This window comes from Ceratotherium simum, chromosome X (assembly GCF_057802395.1).
Source record: "Ceratotherium simum simum isolate JZ-2026a chromosome X, ASM5780239v1, whole genome shotgun sequence".
Taxonomy (NCBI): domain Eukaryota; kingdom Metazoa; phylum Chordata; class Mammalia; order Perissodactyla; family Rhinocerotidae; genus Ceratotherium; species Ceratotherium simum.
This window is the reverse complement of record NC_141940.1, coordinates 2,968,651-2,985,882: the sequence shown is the minus strand read 5'-3', so window position 1 is coordinate 2,985,882 and position 17,232 is coordinate 2,968,651. Positions and strand designations below refer to the sequence as shown.

The following is a 17,232-nucleotide window of genomic DNA, read 5'->3' as shown; positions in this document are numbered from 1 at the left end:
CAGAAACTAACCTCTACTTCTCTGTCCCCACCCCACAATCCGCCATATCCCCTAGATCTCTTGGTCCAGCCCCCTGTGAGCTGACCTCTGCTCTCCTCCCTCCCCCTCCCCCTCCACTCACTCTACAACTCTCTGCCTCCTCTGCACCTGCACTGGCCTTCCTACCATTCCCTCCCCATCCCTCCCACCCCCTCCATCTATCTGGTCCAGCCCCACATGCACTGACCCCGGCCCCTTCTCCATCAACATCCCCCCACCCCCTTGCAGCTCTCTTGTTTGCCTCCATATGAACTGGCCCCAGTTCCCTCTCAGTCCCCATCTTCCTGACGCCCCTGCGACTCTCTGCTCCCATCCCACATCCACTGGTCTGTCCCCATCCCCTCCACCAAGCAACTGCAAGCCTATCTTAGAATGGCTGCCAGGCACGGATGGCGAGCAACTTATGCTTGCTTTTATCCTTAGGGATAACACGTTACTTGCCACTCTTCCTTCCCCCACAAGATTCCTGACTTTATTTCATTTATGAGAACATTAAGCAGGAGGAGATAAGAATGTTTCCAGGGTGATAGTTAACAGTAAAACGGGAAGTAGGGCCCAGTCTTCTCACTCCTTTCCAATAGTGTATGTCTTTTATCAGATAATATGCCTTTTATTAGAAAATGCAGTGTGACAAAGGTCAAATCCTCCCAGCAAATGCTGTCAACTCGATTTTGGCGACAGTAATCATAAAGCTTCATGGACCCACTTTTAACAAGAAAGCTTATGTGACAAGCATACCAAAGGACTGAGAGCGAGAACAAACACTTCTGAAATGCCTCCTTCTTGGACATGGTAAAGCCAGGTCCTTGATGTCAGTTTTCATTGGACCCCCAGAGATCCTGAGTTAAGCACAACTCTTCTCCCCATTGCACAGACAAGGAACCTGAGGCACTCGGAGAAGTAGTTTGCCCCAGATTACGCAGCCAGGAAGTGGTGTAGCCTGTGTGAGAACCCGAGTCTGAGGGTACTCTGGGCTCCCCTACATCCCCATGTTTTTCAAGGAGCAGTCACTCATGCAGGAGACGTGTCTGAGGGGCCCCAAGTCCCCTAGGATGAGGCCCAGGGTCACCTAGGGTTGCAAGTTGAAATACAAAACACTCAGGTCAAGTTGAATTTCAGACCAACAATGAATAAATAAACAAGTCCAAATGGGATATACTTATACTAAAAAAGTTTGTGGTTGATCTGAAATTCAAATTGACCCAGGTGTTCTCTTTTTATTAGTTAAATCAGGCAACCCTATCCCAGGATTAGGATGCCCCCGGAAGTGTGAAACCCATTCCCTCCCTCCCCTCCTATGCTTGAATGAGCATTCCATTGTTGTTGTGTGTTTCCATTCCCCCTCACCCCTTCTTGCTCCCCACTCTCAGCCTGGGGCAGAGATTTAAATGCTATCTGCCAGAGCTTCTCTTATAGGTCATTCCGTGTAGGGCCAAGATGGGGCTGGACAAGGTCACTCAGCCAACCTGATATCGAGATTCTGACACACTATCCAGCCAATAAACTGACCAGAGGTTGGCTGAATTCAACCTAATGTCATAATAACCAGGCTTTCTCCGATTTGTCCAAGCACAAATTACCAATAAGCCTCTTTTTCAGCCTTACACTTTGCCAAAACTATTTTTAGGGCATCATTTAGGCTTTGGCAAAATAGAAAGTCTACTAGTTTTACACACCGACGGGTTCCCAGGGCAAGAAACAATTCATGCCAGTAGCAAAAGATTATTTCGTTTTCTGTCCACGGGCCGGTAAGGAGTCTGGGATCTACCAGGCTGCCTTCCACACAGTGCTTTAGAAGATGAACTCATAGTGAAGGCTAAAGAACTCATCCTTAGCGAACAAAAGCTCAAAATAAGAAAGGCTTTATTTTTAAGACAAAACAAATAGCATAAACACACATCCAAATGCAAGTGAGAGAGATCACTGGGTTTTATAAAAGGGAAACCTGCACTCAGGTGACAATTAAAACTGGAACCATTGAAGAGATGCTCCCTGCTTGTGGTGACACGGGTACATGTGCTTTTCTAAGAAGTCGTTCTGTGGTGATACAAATGTGGGAACGCATGATAAGAGCAAAGCGATAAAAGGCAGAAAGGTAGGTGGGTAAAAGCTTTTCTCCACTCTAATGTGCTCTCATTCTGCTTTGGGGAATTAAAGTAATCAGCAGGTCACCTTACAAAGAATTTCAATGTCAAAGAACAGTTTCAAGAGTCTAAGATGCGAGGTTGTTACTAAAGTTATACAGGGAGGTCAATGGGGGAAAAAGAGGTTGTGTTCTCAAAAAGCAGGTTTCACACAATGGCAGGCACTAAATCGAGATACATGTGCTTGCAGTAGAAAAGAAGAGACCGATCTTAATAAAGGCTGGTCTTTTTCATGATGCGCAGGAACTCTTGCTCATTGACTTCTCCATCTCCATCTCGGTCAGCTTCATCAATCATCTCCTGCATGCCAGTAAGGATTCCACTTAGATTAATTCATAAACGAAACTAAAATATTACTAAGCAATAGGCTTTTATAATGCTACATGAATAGACAGCTTGAGTCCACTCAATGGAAGTGTGCTTTTTATAATAGCTTGGTTCCTGAAAAGTTATTTGAAAACCAGTCATACTTTGTCACACATATCACCTAGAAGGGAGCTCGAAAACCATCTTGACTAGGGGGATCCCTAAAACCTAAAATAGTAAAATTGTATACATGTGCATCTTTCTGAGAGCAGGGCCCAGAGGTTTGTCACATTATCAAAAGAGAAATTAAGTGGTCAGCAGACGGACAAGAGAACACTAGTTTTCCTTCAAAGCTGTGCTCACATCAGAGAAACTGTAACTCAGAAAAGTAAAACAGGGCTCCAAGCAGGAATTCTGAGTTCCAGTCTGCCACATTACAAACCTGCAGCTCCTCATCAGTGAGGTTCTCACCCAACTCCTTGGCCACGCGTTTGAGATTTTTGAATGATATCTTCCCAGTTTCATCATCATCGAAGAGCTTGAAAGCTTTCAGGATTTCTTCTTTGGTATCTTTCTCAGACTGAACAAGTAGAACATAAAACACATGAGTAGGGAAACACTGCTTGCTGTTCCTCTGCCCTGCCCATACAGCACCACACGGTCCTGGTGACGGCCTTCATGACATAGGGCCCAGGTCACAGGAGATCACACATCACCCAGTGTAGAAAAAGAGGACAAACTCAATGAAATTATTACAAACCCAGAGGCTCAAAAGGAAATATAAAGGATTGCACTTAAAACATTCTGTACAAACCAAAGAGAAACTGGATTTGTTTTTAAAATATAGGAGCAGAGGATGGAGTTAAAATTAGGGGAAACATACTGCTTAAGTTGGTGGAAGAGGGATTCTCTTGGTGGGCAGGGAGGAAAGAAAGGGCTATTTTACTTGTTATGAGATCACAGAGAGTTACTGAGATCCCAAGTACTCCAACAGGGGAAAAGAGCAAAATCTCCAAGAGCTCAAACTCCCAATATTCCTGCAAGGTGGTTAAAGATAGAGAGAAGCCCTCATAAGACCAATTTGGGAACCAACCTTGAATGTGGGACAGCTTTACTACGTGGTCACAGAATGTCAAGCTTCCTGAGCTCTTAAATTAGTCCACAAAGAAAAATATAGGTATGATTAGATGCTTTCAAAGCAACAGAATTATTAGAATAGGAACTGACCTGTGCCCTGGGAAACACACCTGAGGCACTGATGGAGTTACTTTTCCACAGACCAGTACAGCATAGATGAGCCACACTAAAGAGGAGCTAGGAGGCCAATAAAAGAGCAATGGCCCAATGGGAACATTCTTCCTGGATGGGATGACACTCAGGGGAGTGAGGTGGACTGGTGGGGTGACATCTTACAGTCTCTCTTGACCCTTCAGACCCTTTAAAAGAGTGACACCTAAGAGACTGGAGAATGGGTAAATTCAACCTCAGAAGTGCTGAAAGACCAACCCCCCAGTGCAGCGAAGAGCGAAGAAAAGCAAAAAGCACAGCTGCTGAAGTAACTGGCCCTCAGGTTAATGCTGACCAGAAGAACGAATGGAGGGGCCAGCCCCGTGGCTTAGCAGTTAAGTGCACGCGCTCCACTGCTGGCAGCCCAGGTTCGGACACCGGGTGTGCACCGATGCACTGCTTCTCCGGCCATGCTGAGGCCGCGTCCCACATACAGCAACTAGAAGGATGTGCAGCTATGACATACAACTATCTACCGGGGCTTTGGGGGAATAAATAAATAAATAAATAAAATCTCTAAAAAAAAAAAAAAACAACGAATGGGGGAGAGAAGAATTTCAAACTTCAAGGTATAGGGACTTCATCTTGTCAAAATGCAAGGCACTGTAATATTGTTGATGTTTATAGGCTTTACTGCTTGTGGTTATCACACCGACAAATCAGTTGGAGAAAGATAATAGCAAAAAATGACAGCAGTAGTACTTTTACTACTTTACAAAGGGTAAAATGACTTTCCTTGTGACTTTGTGGCCTTGAAGAAAGCTAAGTAGAACCGAAGCATCCTAATTTTCAGTTACAAATACTATCCTTTATCAGCTGAACTCTCCAGTTTGTATTAACTTTTCTTCAGTGAAGACACTTACATGATTCAAATGTATGCAGCATTATGGGTGGAAAATATGCTGATTATTTTAGCTAACTTACCATTTTCTGAGTCATCACAGTCAAAAAGTCACTAAAGTTCATTTTTCCTGTCCCTTCCTTATCAATTTCGCTGATCATTTTCTTGATCTCCTCTTTCTTGGGTTCAAATCCCAGTGCCCTCATTGCCACCTACAACGAAAACAGGATCATCTCAATAAGCACATCTAAACCTAGAGGGAGAAAAAATGACAGCATTGAGACTATTGAGCCAGCATCAGACACAATCATGTTAAAATGATTAGGAAACACTATAACATTAAGCAAATCGATATTTGTGCTCAATTTTATTTAATAATACTTGAAGTAAGTAAAAACAGGAAAACAGAGCACAGTGCATCCTCCCCTGTTATTTTTTGGAGGGAGAAGAGGGCAAAAGGGGTAGAGCGGAAAGAAGATAAAGAGGCAGAGGAAAGGCAAGGCAGCAGAGCAGGAATGCACAGGGCTTGCCTTAAGTTCCTTAACATCTATAGTCCCAGTTCCATCAGCATCGAAGAGATCAAAAGCTTCTCGGATTTCCTGTTTCTGCTCTTCAGTAAGCTCTGGCTTAGGACTCATCCTTTTTCGCTGGGCAGTTGATGCCATGTTTGCCTTCTTAAAGCTGGAGGCCTTCAGACATTTTACAAACACATAAGCACAATATTATGCAATTTAGTCCATACTTTACATAAAAGTTACAGACAACCATATCTATTTTAAAAATAGTTTATACCAACCAATTCCAAAGCTTTGCTTAACAGAAGAGATAATAGAGTTTACTGGAAAGAATAATGAGTCTTTCCATGCACCTCTATCCCTCTCTCTTCTTTACTATGGTTTCCAAGAATTGTTCTTTTGGATATCTCTTGTTGAAAATCACCCCCAAAGAGAGCTAGCCAAGGAGCTGACTGTGGATAACTGTACAGATGATCAGCTCTCCTTGAATTGGGGGATCCTAATTATAGAAACGTCCTTACAACACCCACTTGCGGTACTCCAGTTCCCTCTAAGTACTTTCTGATTACTTCTAGATTTGGCCAAATATTACTAAGTTAAGATGTATAGCCTGTCAATATCGAATAATAAAACTCAATCCACTCGGTACATTTGTGCCTTCTCCAAGAAGCTCAAAGCGTCTCGCAAATGTCCCTATATTTACATTGTAAAATGCACGTTAACAATCAAACATAATAAACCTCCCCCCAGCTCTGTGCGGAAACTTTGGTAGAGCGAGGCGGTCAGGAGGCCAGCGTCTGAGAAGCGTTGAGACCTGCGGGGAATCCGAGTCTTCTTTGCCCACTGACGGTCACCGAGGGGGCCGGGGAAGGCCAGTGGAGCCCAAGGGGCGGGTTGAGGCCGGCTGTGGGTGAAGGGGAGGCAGCGGCGAATCACAGGCCCAGCAGGGCGCCCGGCGTCTCTACCCTACTCTTCCGGGAAAGAGTTCAGAGGAAGGAGGGCCGCGCCAAAGCCAAGAACGGCGCAGCAAAGGCAGCGGGGCCAGGCCGAGGCCTAGGAAGGGCTCAGCCTCTGCCCGCCAGGCGCGACAGGGCTGCCGGCACTCACCATCTCCGACCGACTCCGCTGCCTGTTGTTACGGCAACCGACGTACACACTGACTCGGCGCCGATCCCACTGTCTCGCGCGCGCGGCCCCCGCTCCCCATTGGCGCAGGGCTGGAGTGGGTGGGGCTAACCCGACAAAGGCCAGGGCCGGGGCGGGGGGCGGTGCGCTCGCGGCCAAGACCTGGCCTCATTGGGCAGGATCACGCCGCGAGCGCCGATTGGCTGAGCCTGCTCCAAGCCGAGCCAATCCCCTTAGTGGAGGAGGCTCGGCTGATCCTCAGCTCATGCGGCAGAGCGAAAAGGGTGGTCGCCGGCGGCTGGAGGTGTGTGGGTGCTGTCTGCGGGCGTGCTGTCAGAGGCCGGCCAGGAGGGCGCCTACGGACAAGTAAGGGTTGCCACCTCGCTCTTGGAGGCTGCCTTGAGTCGGCGACAGGGCGGGAGGGCCAGGGGCTGGGTGGACGATCCGGGTCGGGTGCTTTCTGGTCCGGCCTAAGACTGAATTAGGGTCAGAGGGGCCAGAGAAGACCCTGACCTTGGGTATTGGAGTGGAAACTGTACTGACAGAGCAACTGAGATCCAGAGAAGGAAAGGGACAGGCCGAGCATTGTCGCAGAGGTTCAGACGGCTGTGCCTTAGAAGCTGAATCCAGCAGAGGATCTTTGAGGGTGTCTCGTCGAAAGCAGCCCCGTCCCCCAGACCAGATTCCAAGAGAGGATCACTTTAGTTCTCACCTGGCTAAAAGCAGCCCAGGCAGGTGAGCTGGGAGCGGGGAACGGACTTTGAAGAGAGTGAAGGAAATATGAGCGAGCATGAGGGGGAGAAGTCATCAAGATATACTCTTTTTGACACCCAAACACTCAAGGCCGATAGGGAGGAGCATTCCAGGTCGAGACACCCTGAGGAGTTTTGGAAGTGTGAGGCGTGCTTGGAGAACTACAAGGGGGCATGTGCAAGGGTGTGGCTGAAATGGAGCTGCAGCAGTGGAGCTGGAGGTCCAGGGTTGCCCTCCTCAGCCAGCTCAGTGTAAGAGCGCTCCGTGGCTCTCAGCCCTTACCTGCATCTCCTCTGGGCATTGGGGCAGCATTTAGGGAGGCAGGGGACAGAGCATAAGTTTCTCAGGCTGAGAAAAGCCTGAGATTTATTAGTGTCCGTTAAATTAAAGTGTTCACTGACCTTCTGCCCTTTGCCCTCTTCCCCTTTGAGCATGAACCAGGTCGAAAACCTTTTGGTCATATTTGACTCTTTCTTTTCCTGTCCCGTCCCCATTAACCAGCCTCCAAGTTCTATCAGTTCTCCCCCTCGAATGCCATTTCTTTTCTCTTTTCCACCTCTGTGGCTCCTCTTCCAATTCAGGCCTTCAGCAGCAGCCTCCCACCTAGCAGAAGCCAGAGTTCTCACCATGGTCTGCAAGGTCTGGCATGACTCCCCCCACCCCCACCCCTCCTCTGGCTCGCTGTGGCCCCGGGACACTTCCTTGCTGGCCTCAAATGCACAGGCTCCTTCCTGCCTTAGAACTTTTGCTCCTACTGTTCCTTCTGCCTACTGGTTCACTTCTTTCCCTCCTCCAGGTCTTTGCTCAACTGTCACCTTCTCAGTGAGCCACCCTAAGCACCCTATTTAGCACTGCAGCCCCCAGTACCCCCAAGCCCTGCACCTTGCTCTACTCTTTTCCCATAGTATGTATCACCTTCTAACCTACTGTGTATTTTACTTCTTTATTTTGTTCTTTATTACCCATCCATTAGGAGGTGAGCTCCAGGATAGCAGGCAGCTCTGTTTTGTTCACAGCTGGCCCTCCAGTACCTGGAGTAGGGAGGGGCACATGGTGGGTGCTTGGTAAATCTCTGCTGAGCAACTGGCAAGTAGGCCCCCTGTTTCCTGCTTCTCACAGCTCTGCTGAGGTCACCCCCATGCTCTGAAACCTTCGGAGGCTTCCCGTGACTGCAGAATAAAGTCCACACTCAGCCTGGCATCTGAGCCTTCTGCCCAGTTTTGCCCCTCCTAGTCCTTCTAACGTCATGTCCCTTCACACCCTACTTCCCAGTCAGTCTGCGGGGTGGCATCCTGCCAGAGTAGAAGGAACAACCACAAATTCTGCCTTGACCGTGTACCAGCAGTGTGACTTTGGGAAAGTCACTGGACGTCTCTTCTTTGAGCCCTACAGTGGCTGTGAGGTCAGCAGGAAGGATTGCTGCTCTACAGATGAGGCCTCTTAGGCCAGCTGCAGTAGCACAATTCAACCTGTACTCCGTTCCAGGCTCTTTGCTGGCCCTCCAGGAGCTCACAGCCTAGTGAGCCAAGACAGACGTGGAAAAAAAGTATAAACCAGCGTGCTAAGTGTCAGAATGGGAGCAGAAATGAGTGCTAAGGAGGCAGCTAACCTTGCCTGGGGAGGGGGACAAGGTCTCGCAGAGGTGACAGTTGAGCTAGGCCTTGAAGGATGAGGAGAAACTCACCATGGAGAGGAGGGGAAGATATTCCAGGCAGAGGGAACAGCATTAGCTAAAGCTCGCAGGATGCCGATGAGTTTCTCAGTGGCCAGCACAAATTCAAAGCCAGGGCCTTTCTGTGTCCTAAAAGTAAACAGACAAGCAGAGAGGCCCCACAGGTCCATGAAAAGACAAGGTTGAGCTGATTGAGTCCTGGGGGAAGTGCGTTTTGTCTTAAGTCCTCTTTGCATTTTTCTTGCACAGGCAGATGTTGTCTGTCCATGGACTAAAGTGATGAGCTTGCAGTAGCCACATTTTAGCTTCCCGCACTGACTCCATGGAAGGCAGCAGGCAGGACCCCAGCTACCCCAACACACCCCTCTGAATTGCTCTGCATTTCCATTTACAAAGAGGCTGATCTCCCATGTTTTTGAAGAAGAGAACACTTGAGTGTCTCTCTCTCTCTCTATCTGGTTTGAAATGGACAGACTATCCCTTCCTTTTGTCTCCAGGACTCAGTGGCAGGGAACTTTCCCCAGCAGGAAGGAGGAGTTGGGCTCACTCACTTCTCTATTCATCGAATCCTATCAGCAGCCCTCTTCCCCTTGCCCAGAAGTTGAGCGAGGCACTTGGATTTCACCATTAGAATGTGGGTCTCTTTTCCTAGGTCATTTTTAGCCTAAGACTTTGTCCCAGTGTGTATAGAGGGCATACATACTGGTTTCTAATGGATTCAAAGACCTACTGTTTTAAAGGAAAAAGACTTGAGGCTTCCGATGTGTGAACCTTAACGATCCCAGCCCCTAGAACATGCTCTTTGAGGTCTTATTTTCCCATTCAGAGCTATGTGTGTATGTGTGGTAAAATAGACAGAACTGAAAATTGACCATCTGAACCATTTGTAGGTATACAGTTCAGGGGCGTCAAGTACAATTACATTGCTGTGCATCCATCCCTAAAACTCTTTCATCTTGTAGAACTGAAACTCTATACCTGCTAAACACTAACTCCTCCTCCCTCTCCCCCAGCCCCTGGGACCCACCATCCTACATTCTATCTCTCAGTTGACTACTCTAGGGACCTCATACAAGTGAAATCATACAGTATCTGTCCTTTCATGACTGGCTTCTTCCACTTAGCATAATGTCCCCAAGGTTCTTATTTCACTAAACATAATGTCCTTGAGGTTCATCCATGCTGTTGCATATTGCAGAATTCCCTTCTTTTTTGAGGCTGAATAGTATTCTATTATATGTATATACCACATTTGCTTTTTTTTTACTTTTTATTATTTTATTGAGGTCACATTGGTTTATAACATTGTGTACATCATTATATTTCAGCTTCTGTATAGATTGCATCGTGTTCACCACCAAGTCTGATCTCCATCTGTCACCCATACATTTATGTCCCTTTACCCCTTTCACCCTCCCCCTACCACCTTACCCTCTGGTAACCACCAATCTATTCTCCTTATCTATGTGTTTGTTTATCTTCCACGTATGAGTGAAATCATACAGTGTTTGACCTTCTCCATCTGACTTATTTTGCTTAGCATAATATCCTCAAGGTCTATCTATGTTGTCACAAATGGTATGATTTCATCTTTTTTATGGCTAAGTAGTATTCCATTGTGTGTGTGTGTGTGTGTGTGTGTGTGTGTGTGTGTGTGTGTGTACCACATCTTATCCATTCATCCGTCGATGGACACTTGGGTTGCTTCCACCTTTTGGCTTCTGTGAATAGTGCTGCCGTGAACATGGGTGTAAAAATATCTGTTCAAATCCTTGCTTTCAATTTTGGGGGATATTGTTTGGTGGATTGTTTGATCCTATGATTATTCTATATTTAATTTTTTGAGGGACCACCGTACTGTTTCCCACAGCAGCTGCACCATTCTACATTCCCACCAGCAGTGAACAAGGGTTCCAGTTTCTCTATATCCTTGTCAACACTTGTTATTTTCTATTTTCTGGGTTTTTTTGATAATAGCCATCCTAATGGGTATGAAGTGATATCTCATTGTGGTTTTGATTTACATTTCCCTAATGATTAGTGATGTTAAGCATCTTTTCATGTGCTCGTTGGCCATGTGTAAAGTATATGTTTTTTGGAGAAATGTCTATTCAATCAGAGCTCTTCTTGATGTGCATTTTACCCCTACCGTGTAGCACATGGGGGATTTAGGTTGAGGGGTGCCAGTGGGATCTGCCTTGTTCCTTAGAGATGGCTAAGTATCACCAAAATTCTTATCTGGCTTATAGTATTTACAAACTTTACTATAATGTGTGTATAACTCGAGATAAAGCAGATTTGATTTTGTTCTTACAAGAGGCTGCTTTGCTGAGGATCGCGTGAGCATTGTTTGAACAGTATGGATCCACAGGGGCAGGATGGGTTCTTCTTTCACCTCCCGGATCATCCCCGAGAGACTGGGGGAGAGCAGGCTTTAAGGCTTCTTGCTTTTCTACTAGTACAGGGGGGCTATGGAAGTGGCAGCTGTGCTATTTGGAGTTCAGGACTGCAAAGAAAACTTGTGTTGATTTCATGTGACTGCTGTAACAAATGACCACAAACTTGGTAGCTAAAAACAACAGAAACTTATCCTCTTACAGTTCTGGAGACCAGAAGTCTGAAGTCAGGGTGTCCTTGGCTTGTGACTGCATCACTCCAAATGCTGTCTGCCCTCTCATTTCATCATGCTTCCCTGAGTATCTGGAGAAATTGAGTGAGAAGCCGGCAGTGGGTATTCATGAATGTAGCATCTTAGACAGGCGTCTGTGTGTATGTGGTGGAGAGCAGAAGGGAGTCTGCCTGGCATGTGCACACGCCATGTACTCATGGGGCCAGTGGAGATGTGGGTGCTCAGTTTGTGCCAGGCACTGTGTTCATGATGAGATACAGTGGTGAACAAGGCAGACAGAACTCCTAGCGCACTCTGTTTGCTGGACCTCGGTGCAAGCGCCGAAATTCTTGTTCCCCAGCTGGTACACACTGAGCCCAGTGAGTCAGAGCTCACCAGTCACATCTGTTTAGGGTGAACAGATGACAGGGCCCCCTGTCAACACAAGGAGGATTATGGGATAGAGAGAGGGAGGGGATAGGCATAGAACTCCAGGTCAACTTTGCTTATTCATTATATGCATTCTGAAAAGGTCCATGAAAAGAAGTTTTGAAATATATTTCCTGATAGCTTCCATTATGGTTTCAGAAATATGTTTCCCCAAAATTGCCCCATCAGAGATTGAGGACGTCTATTTCAAGGCCATTTTGGTTCCTACAAGGACACATGACTGTGTGTGTGTAACTCGAGGTGTGGAATTGGGTTGGAGCAGTCACAGTGTTTGAGACCCCAGTGCTGGCTGTCTGCCTGCCTGATACCTCCTCACCAAAGAGTATTGTCTGAATCTAGTCTTTTGTAGGCAGTTAGACTGTTTTCTTTATCATGGATTTTGCTGTCTTCAGATGTCAGGGGATCTATGACTTGAGTAAATTGACCACTAGCAAGAAAACAGATGCAAGACCAAATACATCATAACCCGAAATTGAACAGCTTCTCTTTGCAATTCAGTATTATTGCTGAATGAAGAGAGCATAGCCTCCCAAGGGCTGTCACTAAAGCTTCTCTTTAAACTACTCTTCTGTTTGGTATCATTATGGGACTTTGTCAGCTTGTGTGCTTCGCGACTGTCTCCTGGTTGTGAACCACTCAGTCCCCACTGTACTCTGACCACTTCCCAAGGGTTTCTGATGGCCCCAGACACTCTGAGTTCTTCCACCCATAGTCAGGGTGGCTTTAATTTTACCAAGGAGAGCGCTGTCTCCTCTCACACTCTTCCCCCTCCCAGCGTCCTGTGCCCTGGCACAAGAGGATGAGTACTAAGTCCATTTTATTGATGGAGAAACTGAGCTGCAGCAAAGAGACATGACTTGAGCAGATTTACACAGTTTGTGATAGGGCTGGGACTGGAGCCCTGGAGCCCCTAGGTCTGTGCCTTTTCCCTCTGCCCTGCCACAGTCTAATGATCAACACAAGAGAAACAGAAAATAATCAAACCACGTGAGTGCCATGGGAAAAGCTACAGTGCCAGAGATGTTCTTTTTATTGTAACCGATGAATGAGGTTATTTAACTGGCTCTCCATTCCACCTCTAAGTATAGAGTATATGCAAGTATATGGTGAGCTGTGGGCCCAGTTATGCCCTTCTCTGAGAGAGCAACCTGCTTCACAGGAATGCTAGCCAAGTGCTTCATTCAACAGCCACAGCCGGGGTTCAGCTCTTTGTGAAAACTTGACAGGGAGGTGGCATCCACGCAAAATTCTAACGGCTAAAAGATATTTTGGTTTATACAACATAAATGTCTGTCTCTAAATCTGTCTTTAAGAAGAGAAAAGTAGATCGCAAATAGGACCATATTTGGAGCTGAAATGGAACAAGCAGCTGGTGAGCCAGTGAGAGACCAGGTCACACGGACACATCTGACAGAAGACATTCCAAAAGTGAGTATTGACACTGAAAATGTCAACCGAAACCAAGGAAGAGGAAAGTCGAGCACATACATACCAGCAAGCCCTTAATACTTAGCTGTGGGTTAAAAATTGTATTTGGTACATTTATTAAATCAATCAATGTCAAATATTTTTTATATGTATAAGGTATATATCTTTATTTAAGGTATCAGTTACTTATTGCTGTGTAACAAATAATATCAGAATGTAGTGGTTTAAAACAACACCCATTTCTTTGTTCACGATTCTGCAGTTTGGGCTGGGCCTTGGCTGGTCTCCCCTGGGCTCACTCACGCAGCTGCGGCCATGGGGACCCCCTGAGGTGTATGTTCCAGGTGGCCTCACTCACTTCCTGCTGTAACTGCTGGCTGGCAGCTCGGTGTCTCAGTTTGCCTTCACGTGGCCTCCAGCAGGCTAGACTGAGTTTCCAGGCAGAATGGCAGAAGCCTTCCCCAGGGGCAACAAAGGCAGTAGCAAGGCGTCCTCAGGTCTAGCATCACAAGTGACAGAAGGGACTTTAAGGAATTGTCAGGCCTCCTGGAGATTCTTCACATAGATCTTCAAAGGTTTGGTTTGAGTCACTTTTTTTTTTTTTTGCTGGGCAAGATTTTCCCTGAGCTAATGTCTGTTGCCAATCTTCCTCCTTTTTTTTCCCCCTCCCTAAAGTCCCAGTATGTAATTGTATATTATGGCCGTAAGTCCTTCTAGTTCTTCTATGTGAGCTACCGCCACCGCATGGCTACTGACAGAAGAGTGATGTAGTTCCATGCCTGGGAACTGAACCCAGGCCGCTGAAGCAGAGAGTGCCAAACTTTAACCACTAGGCTATCAGGGCTGGCTCTGGTTCACTTTTAATAAATGCTAATGCTTCAGAAATTTAATCATGCCAAGGTAAAAGGTGTTTATATCAAAATCCCCAGGAGGTTGCCGTGGGCCACCAGGTCACCGTGGTTTTGGTGTAGAGCTCAGAGTAAAGCGTCCTCTGTGCCTCTGCAGGTGAAGGTTAATCTGAGATTCTAGTGTTCAGACAAACCAGCAGAGCCACCTGCCATCTGTAGTTCCTTATTTGTGTAAATTAGGATTTTACTGATACTCAGCAACCAAAAAAAATCTAGATTCCAGTGGTTGTATCAATGGTTGTTCTTTCTCATTGATTGACTTTATAGGAAGTAAAAGTTATAAATTTAAATTACTAAAATAGAAAGAACACTTTCATCTTAACTTATATATACGTTCTGTATAAGACTTCTCTGAAAAAGGAGGCCCACTGCTCAAGACAAAGGAAAACAGAAAAGGTTGGAGGAAACTCAGTGACCTAGACCAATTTCTTAACTCAAGATCATTTTGCAATTAAGATAGTTTGTCTAGATGCTTTCTTTCCTATTAAAACTCTCTCCAAGATGTTGATTTTATAGCTCCCTTCAGTAACCCATTTTTGAGTCTTGCTCCCTGTTTCCAGTCTGGAGTTTCATTCTTACTTGTTAGCATGTATTCCTTCTTGTCCACTGTGCCCACTTCCCCTGCATCATCCTTTATGGGCATGAAAATTAAGTGGTTATTTCCCATGAGCTCCGCTAACCGCATAGCATTATAGGTGTGATTCAAGACATTGCCCCTTCACACATCTGATTTCTCTGGGGTAGATGCTGATTCAGTTCTCATCATTACAAAACTGTGGAACAACCATTGCCCCAGTCGTTCCAAGCAATATTGGCACAACATTTCAGTATAAATAAAGAATCCACGTCGCTCTGTCCAAGAGAGAAATACAGATTGCTCACATTTAAAATCATGAAATGAAATTGCACTGGACATAATAGTAAAGTTATTTGATTTTTTTAAAATATTAGACTATCAACCTTTTTAAACAACTGTAACTAGAGATAGATAATATAAACAAGAGAATCTGAAATCCTTTGGGATGCTATCAAAACATCTCTAGTTCTGACCCTCTTTGAGCTCAGGCAGACTTTTGGTAAGCCAAGAAAAATCAGGTTGGAAAGCAGGGAGGCTCGGAGTTATTCTGAAAAACCGCATGTGTCTGGACTGCTGACTTGGGAGAAGGACAGGAGAGGGTATTGCTGACAAGAGGATCAAATGGGATTTGGGCATTTAAGTTGCCTGTGCCCTGGGGAGATCTTAGGAGTTTCAGTCAAAGTACAAATGATTTAGCATGGTCTGATGATGTGTATGTGGGAACAAGCAAAACAAAGTGTGGACGAGAAGGGGTTGAGAAGATCATTTACAGGAGGTGGAATAGTGGGGCCAATTAGGTCAGTAGATTACGCGTGCCTGAACAGATGATGCTACAACTGCAGGTCCAGTGGACTCCAGTAAAAATGCCTTTCCAGATGGGACACCAGGTTGGGAGGGGCAGATCTGCAGAAGGGGCCCTGGCGCCCCTTGCATCTCCTGTATATCTTAATCGTATAGGTATTTGAGGAATAAGTCAGGGATTGGTTGGTTGGTTGGTTGGTTGGTTTTTTAATCAGGAACAGAATTTCTTTAAGATATTTAGTTTCCACACACCCCAACTTTGATTTATTATTCATGAGCTTAGGAAAAATGGGGATTTGTCATCTTAAGGTAGCCCAGATATGGTTTTAGAAAGATCCCAGGGAGAAGGGAGATCACAGGTCCTCCTTTGGGGCCACTTGGAGCCAGCTTAATCTGCATGCAGCAGCCACAAGTTTGCATTGACTCCCTGGAGTCTGACTATTTAAGTGCCTGCATATGGTGTGCTGTCCTTCCATTAGCCCCAGTGACCAGAGTTGGAAGTTAACCAAGAAAGTGCACACATTATAGAAGCTGGAATGGAAGCACCATAGCTCTCCCCTGATTCATCAACTTCCTCAGAGCTCAGAGAAGGGAAAGCAAAGCCCTAGGCCAGCTGTATAACAGCTCACCGGTCGGTCCTCACTGCAGCCCCGCTCGGAGACCCCATCAGATGGCTACATGGTCTTAGATGGATAAACTAAGGCAACAAGCCCGAAGCCGCACAGCCCAGCCCCGTAGCAGTCGGGGAGGAAAGGGCGCTGACTTTCTCTGGCAAGTATGGAAACTATGCTTTCTTCTTTCTGATGTTTTAAGTGCACACTGTCAGTTGAGTGGGTGGCGTGTTTTGTTTTGGTTTGGGAGCCAGATGGTATCACTTTCAGTTCTTTTGTTTTTAGATTGTCCAGTTTTGATCATAGGTGGTTTAATTTCTTTTAGAGATGTCTCCTTTTCCTTTCACTAAACACACAGTATGTATTGGATCATTCAATCCAGCCGAAGTCTGTCTCAGTATCATTTGCTATCTCTCCTCCCTCCTTACTGATCCCAGGAGAGGAGTCCATAGAACATCAGAATCATATAAAGCTTCCAACTTGGCTCGAGAAGAGTTTTGAACAAATGAACAGAGAGGGACCTGCCATTACAGTGGCTCGCGACGTGTGAGTCCAGGCTTTTTATAGCTTCCAGTTCTCATCACACTGGTCCCCCTGCTATCCCTCTCTGTCCACAGGCCAAGAAATGCACCGTGATCGGGGGCTCTGGGTTCCTGGGACAGCACATGGTGGAGCAGTTGCTGGCAAGAGGCTACACTGTCAATGTATTCGATATGCGGCAAGGGTTCGACAGTCCCCAAGTGCAGTTCTTTCTGGGCGACCTCTGCAGCCGACAGGTAAAGACGGCCCAGCCTTGCCAATTTCCCACAGGCCCCCGAAGGGAAACCACCAGACTTCCCCTGCCCAGCCAAATTGTTGTTTCAAAAAAACATTTTTTTTTTATTTTGTAAAATTTTGAAGTTATAGGAAAGAATTTAACACACACCCACATTCTTACTCCTCTGGATGACTAATTGTCATCTTTGTCACTGCTACTCTACCCTGCTATGCTAGTGTGAAAGCAGCCATGGTCCGGTCAGTAGATAAATGAATGGGCATGGATATGTGCCAATAAAACTTTATTTACAAAGTTGTCCACCAGCTGTAGCGTGCCAACTGCTGCTCTAGGGCTGTACTCAAAAGTGCAATTGCCTGGGCCGGCCCCCTAGCTTAGCGGTTAAGTGCGCG

The 17,232-nt window shown here is 46.1% G+C and overlaps 2 protein-coding genes across 5 annotated transcripts in view; one reads left to right on the top strand and one right to left on the bottom strand.

Moving 5' to 3' along the window:
• Nucleotides 1–1,885: 1,885 nt before the first annotated feature.
• On the bottom strand, nucleotides 1,886–6,340 carry CETN2 (centrin 2). Of its 2 annotated transcripts, none has more exons than XM_004443436.3 (5): nucleotides 6,240–6,340; nucleotides 5,148–5,306; nucleotides 4,701–4,829; nucleotides 2,932–3,069; nucleotides 1,886–2,483 (listed from the first exon to the last, which is right to left on the bottom strand). In XM_004443436.3, the coding sequence occupies exons 1-5, from the start codon at nucleotides 6,240–6,242 to the stop codon at nucleotides 2,394–2,396; spliced, it is 519 nt and encodes a 172-aa protein (XP_004443493.1). In that variant the 5' UTR covers nucleotides 6,243–6,340; the 3' UTR covers nucleotides 1,886–2,393. The 2 variants fall into 2 exon arrangements, with proteins under 2 accessions (XP_004443493.1, XP_014653144.1); XM_014797658.2 differs by lacking the exon at nucleotides 6,240–6,340 and adding an exon at nucleotides 5,947–6,180.
• A 149-nt stretch (nucleotides 6,341–6,489) lies between these two features.
• NSDHL (NAD(P) dependent 3-beta-hydroxysteroid dehydrogenase NSDHL) overlaps nucleotides 6,490–17,232 on the top strand; it is a 29,209-nt gene continuing 18,466 nt past the window's right edge. The window contains exons 1-3 of one of the 3 annotated variants that reach the window (XM_087426856.1): nucleotides 6,490–6,623; nucleotides 13,054–13,168; nucleotides 16,683–16,841. In XM_087426856.1, coding sequence (XP_087282982.1) covers nucleotides 13,097–13,168; nucleotides 16,683–16,841 — 231 coding nt within the window. In that variant the 5' untranslated portion in view covers nucleotides 6,490–6,623; nucleotides 13,054–13,096. Of the gene's footprint in view, nucleotides 6,624–6,724; nucleotides 6,993–13,053; nucleotides 13,169–16,682; nucleotides 16,842–17,232 lie in introns of those variants that run through there. The other 2 variants (XM_087426857.1, XM_087426858.1) reach the window with 2 other exon arrangements.